This window comes from Fukomys damarensis, unplaced genomic scaffold (genome assembly GCF_012274545.1).
Source record: "Fukomys damarensis isolate Sample0158 unplaced genomic scaffold, DMR_v1.0_HiC HiC_scaffold_32, whole genome shotgun sequence".
NCBI lineage: Eukaryota > Metazoa > Chordata > Mammalia > Rodentia > Bathyergidae > Fukomys > Fukomys damarensis.
The window spans coordinates 9,921,971-9,928,566 of NW_022900944.1; the positions used below are offsets into that span (position 1 = coordinate 9,921,971).

Genomic DNA, 6,596 nt, shown 5'->3' on the forward strand with positions numbered 1-6,596 from the left:
TAGAGTCAAGACCACAGTAATAAGCTAGATTAAAAAAGGAGGCTCCAATTGCTGGTCTCTTCTGGTAGTTTTCAGATACACCAGTGGTTAACCACTGTTATGGGCCATTAGTGAAAACCATGGTAAAATTCATATGAACTCAACAAGAGTTTTTAAATATATTTAGCTAAGATTATTTTTCAAATTATTAAATTTTCCATCCTTTTACAGCTAAAACTAGGAGAAATAATGAGAAAATATCTGACTTATAGATAATTTCCATTAGTGGAGGGTCCACCAGTCAACTAGTTACATTCACTATTTTAGTCCCTTAAAAAGTTTCTAAACTTCTCAGTGGTTCCACTGCCTGCCTCTCAAGTAAGAGGTCCTGATTTGATTCCTGGTACCAAAAAAAAAGAGTTTCTAAATTTTTTAAACTCTTCCCCAAACTGCCTTTTTATTTTAGTGCATATACCTTGACTATATGTGCTACAATTTCTTTTAAAATTTTTTCTTATTCTTGCCTGCTGGCTGCAAAACTCCAAGTGATCATACAGATAATATCAGCAACAAATGTGTAAACATTTTCTACCAAAACTTCCAGGTTGACTTTATAAAAGAGTCTATAATTTCTAAATTACAACATGATCTTTATGCAGGGCCTGTTAAATTGGCACTATAGAAGGGGCCCTTATCTGCAATCTTCCCTCTATCAACCCTTCTCAGCTCGAACCAGTCAGATGAAATCTGCACCCCTTCTCCCCTAACCGCAGTTGTGGATAGCCCTGTAAAAAGGAATTTATTATAGACAGCTCAGTTGGTTAAACACATTGTAAAACCCATATAGCCCATAAGGACAAGCTATTGTTGGGGTGTACTCACTTTTCCCTAAAAACACACATACATAATAACTAGAAAGGGGGATTTGTTGGGAGCCATTCTGAGGCCTCAATGGTCTCATGATGTTGTGATGCTCAAAGGCAAGATTATATCCGCATAAAATCCTCCTGAACTCAGAATTATCGCTGCCCTCTGAGACATCTGGTAGTCCCTCGGATTATAACATCCCAGGGAATTTAGGATTGTTGCTGCTCTATGGATCGTCTGATACTCTCTATGAACCAACCCCACGACTAGGGCGAGTTCAGAGTGTCTTTGTCTTTGCCTGCTCTGAGGCACTGACCTCCCAGCCCCTAGTATAATGAAAATAAATAAATAAATACATAAATATATATCATTGTGAAACATGATTATCAGCCATCTGCAGAGCTTTTACAGCTTCCCCAAATTGAAACTCTGTCATTATTAAATGCTCTGTGCAGCTCCTGGTACTACCATCCTACTCTCTGTCTCCACGAATTTGACTCTTTTAGGTATTTCATAAAAGTGGGACTTATTACACTATATCTGTTTTGTCTGTTTGTCTTATTTTACTTGCCATGATGTTCTTAAGTTTCTTCCATGTTGTACCATGTGTTAGAACTCATTTCCTTTTGGTTCATAAGTAATGCTGCTATGGAAAGTGTTATACAAATGTCTGTTGAGTCCTGCCTGCTTTAATCCTTTTCAATCTCTGGCCATTTTAAAATTCAGTAGTTTGTGCTGTTTGCTTTAAATGTACCAGTAAACTTAATGGGAAAAGAAAAATTCAGGGCCAGGGATTTGGCTCAGTGGTTCTGCTGTCTGCCTTGCAAGCGAAAAGGCCCGAGTTCAATCCCCAGTACCAAAAGAGCAAAAACAAAAATATATACAGTAGTTTGTTTTATCATTGAATTGTAGGAATTCTTTATATATTCTAGTTATCCGTTCTTTATCCTATATGTCCTTTGCAGATATTTCAGCCCAACTTCGGTTTGCCTTACTTTTGTAGCAGTATCTTTTAAATAACAACTTTTTAAACTTGAGAAAGTCCAAAATATCAGTTCGTCTCTTTCATGGTTTGCTTATGGGATCATATCTCCTGGATCCTCTGGTTTGAGGGCCACATTCTGCATTCCCTAGCTCTGTGATCCCAGGCAAGTAGTTTGAACTCTGTGGGTCTTCAGTTCCTTCCTCTAAAATGAGAATAAGCCTAGAGTGGCCATGTAGGCCTATGATCACAGTACTCTGGCAGGCTGAGGCACAGAATCACCAAATTCAAGGTACACTTTGCAATTTAGCGTACTCTGTCTCAAGACTTTTTGAAAAGGGGCTGGGGTGAGGATATAGCTCCGTGATAAGGTCCTAGGTTCAATCTCAAGTACAGCCAATAAATAAATAAATAAAAACAGGCAGTCACTATCTTCAGGGGAGTTATAAAATTAAATGAGCTGGGCCTGGTGGCGCACACTTGTAATTCCAGCACTCTCGAGGCTGAGGCAGGAGGATCGCTGTGAGTTCAAGACCAGCCTGGCTATATGGTGAGTCCCTGGTCAGTCTCAACTACATAGTGAGACCCTGTCTCAAAAAAACAAAAAACAAAAAATAAAACAAAAAACCCCTATAAAAACAAGATTAAATGAAATTTTGTACATGATATCCCCAATACAATCTCTGCTACGCTCTATTAAGTACACAGTGGATATATCATCAGTAACCATCCCATATATTTTTTGTTTGTAATTTTCTGTGTGTTTTCTTTTGCTTTTTTTTTTTTTTTTTTTTTTAACGGGGTCTCCACTCAGGCGAGTTTAACCCAGGCTGATCTCAAGTGTTGTGCCTACTGCCTCAGCATCCCAGAGTGCTGGGATTACAGGCAAGTGACACAGAGCCTGGCTGCCCACCGTTTCTTATGATGCAACACAGCGAACATACCCGGGCCGGTACAATTTTCTGTCCACACTCACAGCCAATCCGGCAGCGTCTCCACAACTGCTTTTGCCCGCGCTCCAGCCACTCGGTCCACATCCAGGACACGTGGCAGCGGGGGTTGCACACGGCCCAGGGTCGCGGCACAGACAGCCTCCTCTTGTTTCCCATCTCATCCTCCTGAGGGTCCCGCCTGTCTCTCGAAGGTGCTCCGTGTGCACCGGCCGGTGCGCTCGGCCCTCGGTCGCCACTCGTGACTCAGGGCCGGGCGGAGCGTCTGCACTCGCGCGCAACCTACGGGTATAAAGGCAGCGCGCTCAGCCCTCGGCGCCACCACGCCTCCTCCGGTCCTCCAGCACCCACGTGCGTCACTTCGGACTCCAGCCGCAGCCTCTCTGCTCACCATGGACCCCAACTGCTCCTGCGCTGCCGGTGAGGGGCTTGGTCCGGTGTGGGACCGCGGTGAGGGGCGGTTTTTGGTCTGTCTGTCCGTCCGCTGAATTTGAGGGTACTAACTGCGCCTTCCCCAGGCGCTTAGTGGGTTTCTATCTACCCTAGATCTCCCGGACCCCGTTTTCCCAGGAAGCCCCTGAGTTAGCGGCTTGCCCGCGCTCCTTTGCTCAGTCCCGCCTTCAGGGACCATGCTCATCTGTGCCTTTGCCCTCCTCCCAGGTGGCTCCTGCTCCTGCGCTGGCTCCTGCACCTGCAAAGAGTGCAAATGCACCTCCTGCAAGAAGAGTGAGTGGGACCCTCTGTGCCCTCCACCCCGTCCCCGCCCCAACCCGTGCGCAGCCCTGCACACCGTCCTGGGGGAGTTGAGTAGTCCGGGGACTGGGGTCTTGGAGGTGGAAGCTGGCCCCTCCGCAGGGATCCCCGTGAGGGAGGGCGGGAACCCTTCTCCTCTCTGCCCAGTGCTCATCTCTGCCGCCCTGTCTCTGCCCAGGCTGCTGCTCCTGCTGCCCCGTGGGCTGTGCCAAATGCGCCCAGGGCTGCGTCTGCAAAGGGGCTTCTGAGAAGTGCAGCTGCTGCTCCTGATTGTGCCCAGCCCATCTCCCACCTGTACAGAGAACCACAGAGACCTACCTGGAAGTTTTGTTTTGTTTTGTGTTTTATGACTATGACCCGTTTCCTAAATTCCTTTTTCTACGAAGTTATGTGATGATAATAAAGTTGACTTGCTTGTGACCATGGTTTGCTTGGTGTTCCTTGGAAAGCAGGGCCCAGGGTGAGGGACTGAAGTAGGAGTTCTGGGCTCTGGACTGAAATGTTAGTCCCTGGCATCAGGACCCGGGCTGAGACCAAAGTGCCTTCTCTAGAATACTTCAGTCTTTCTATTCTCAGGTTTCTTGGCCCATTTTATGTTCCTTCCTGGATTTTAGGATTAAAGTAATTACAGAGAGGAATCTTAACTACAGTTGTGCAAATTCTCACCTTTTACCCCTGTCCTGGAATTGAACCCAGGGAGCATTGAGCTACATCCCATAGTGTTAGTTACTTTTCTCTCCTTGCTGAGACAAAATACCAGACACCCAATGTTACAGGAGAAGGGGTTCATTTGACTTACAATCTGTGGAGGTTTCAATTCATAATCAGCTGGCTCCAAGACAGTGACAACAAACAGGCATAGCAGAGCAGAAACAACATGGTACACACAAGGCAGCAAAGGTAACCAGAGAGATTTAGAGTGCCCCCTTGCCCTTTCTATATTTTTGTTTTGTTTTGTTTTTTTGAGACAGGGTCTCACGATGTAGTTGAGACTAACCTGGAACTCACTATGTAGCTCAGGCTGGTTTCAATTCACAGTGATCCTCCTGCCTCATTCTCCTGAGTGCTGGGATTACAGGTGTGCACCACCACGCCCAGCTTGCCCTTTCTATTTTACTGAGACTACTTAGGGCAGGTAGCGTTTACACCCTTAAGACTAGTGCCCTTGAGCCTAGCATTGCATTATGAATCAGTTCCAACTTCACACACTCTAGATTAAGCCTATGTATGACCACACGAGGCTTTGGGGGGACATCGGGACCTGAAACATAACACTGTGCACTTTGAAAAAAAAATTTTGGGGGGGAGGATCAATCTCAGGACCTTGGTATTGCAATGTAGGCTCTGTGACACTGAGCCAAATCCCAGGCCTACCCTTGAACATGTGGCACAGGTTGGGCTTGAATTTTGCTTCTCCTGCCTCAGCCACCTGAGAAACTGGGATTACAGGCATTCAACATTGCACACGTACAAATTGCTTGCATCTTCAATAGAAATTCACAAGCTCCCTATGTAAATGAGGAGCTGTTGTTTTCTACCCCTAAATCTGGTGAAAACAAAGTCAGGCATGGTGCCATACCCTCCTCACCCGAGCTGTTCTGGAGGCTGAAATGGGAGGATTGAAAATTAGCAGCCAAGGGGCCGGGGATTTAGCTCAGTGGTTTGGCCACCTGATTTGTGAGCACAGAGTCTGATTCCTGGCACCAAAAAAAAAAAAAAAAAAAAAAAAAAAAAAAGAGTGTTAGTTGGACCAGGTATGTGGCTAAGTGGCACCGTGCCTGCTTGGCAAGCCCAAGGTCCTGAGGTTTGATCCCTGAAACCAAACGAAAGTTAGCAGCCAACCTTGGTAACTCAGTGAGACCCTATCTCAACACGTCAAAAAGGCCAGGGATGTAGCTCAGCAGTAGAATGCTCATCTAGCACATGTGAGCACATGGGTTCAGTCTCCAGGACCCACCCAGTAAATAATCAATATAAAATGCAATCAAAGGAGAACACAAAATCCACTTCTGATTCAACAGGAAAATTTATGTGAATATATGGAGAACAAAATAACGGGAAATAGGATAATCACAAACACTACAGGATTCCACAGCGCCACACCCTGAGGACTAGACCCTGAGTCCCACACTGTGAGGCCTGACTGCTTGCAAGGAGCCCTCAGTCTTGACTTGGGCAGGGACACTGCTGGGACTCTCCCTACCCACCAGAGTTCCCCCTCCTGACTTTGCTGGGAGCCTTTGGAAGTTTTTCCAAGCCCAGCCTGAAATCTGCTCCCGCTTCCATCCCCGTTTCTGGCTACTTCAAACTTGCAAAGTGACTGAGGATTTGGCTAGCACTGCCCAGGATTCTTTGGTTAAGACAAAGTGGACATGAGCTTCAGACAAGGTGCTTAGCACCCGCCCTAGGACAGGGTGAAGGTGAATTCTGTGGTTTGGAGGGTGTGGTGATCACTGGAAGGAGGGAGGCCCTGGGTAATTTATAATTAAAACTGACAGTTAGTGCCCCTGGCTATTAGTTGAGCTAATGGTATTTGAAATTCTGTCCAACAGGAAAATGAGTTTTGGCTGAGGTATAGACTAGATTGCTGTCTGATTCCCCATGAGAACCAAAGTCAGCCAGTGCCATGGGTAGTTTGGTGTCAGGCAGTCCTGGTTCACAGCCCTCCTTATCACTTATTGGCTGTGCGGCTTGGGCAAATCACTGAATCTCTCTGAGCCTCCAGTATCTCACTGCTGGATGGGAGAGATCCTTTTATTCTTTTCTCTCCCCCTCCCACTACTGGGGATGAAACTCGGGACCTTGAACTTGGGAGGCAGGAAGTGTAATCTCTGAGCTAAATCCCCTGCAAGAGAGACCTTTTTATGTTTTGGTTTTTTGAGGCAGGGTCTCACTGTGTAGTTGAGACTGACCTGGAACTCACTATGTAGCCCAGGCTGGTTAGGAACTCACAGCGATCCTCAGGCCTCAGCCTCCGGAGTGCTGGGATTACAGGCGTGCACCACTACACCCGGCTAGGAGAGATCTTAATGTAGAGATTAAATGAGTGGACTGGTACCTGCCTA

General features: G+C 46.3%; 1 protein-coding gene across 1 annotated transcript; it reads left to right on the plus strand.

Moving 5' to 3' along the window:
- The first annotated feature begins 3,082 nt into the window (after nt 1-3,082).
- LOC104872663 (metallothionein-1E) lies at nt 3,083-3,813 on the plus strand. Its single transcript, XM_010638943.3, has 3 exons — nt 3,083-3,198; nt 3,439-3,504; nt 3,710-3,813. The coding sequence occupies exons 1-3, from the start codon at nt 3,171-3,173 to the stop codon at nt 3,799-3,801; spliced, it is 186 nt and encodes a 61-aa protein (XP_010637245.1). The 5' UTR covers nt 3,083-3,170; the 3' UTR covers nt 3,802-3,813.
- The last annotated feature ends 2,783 nt before the right edge of the window (nt 3,814-6,596 follow it).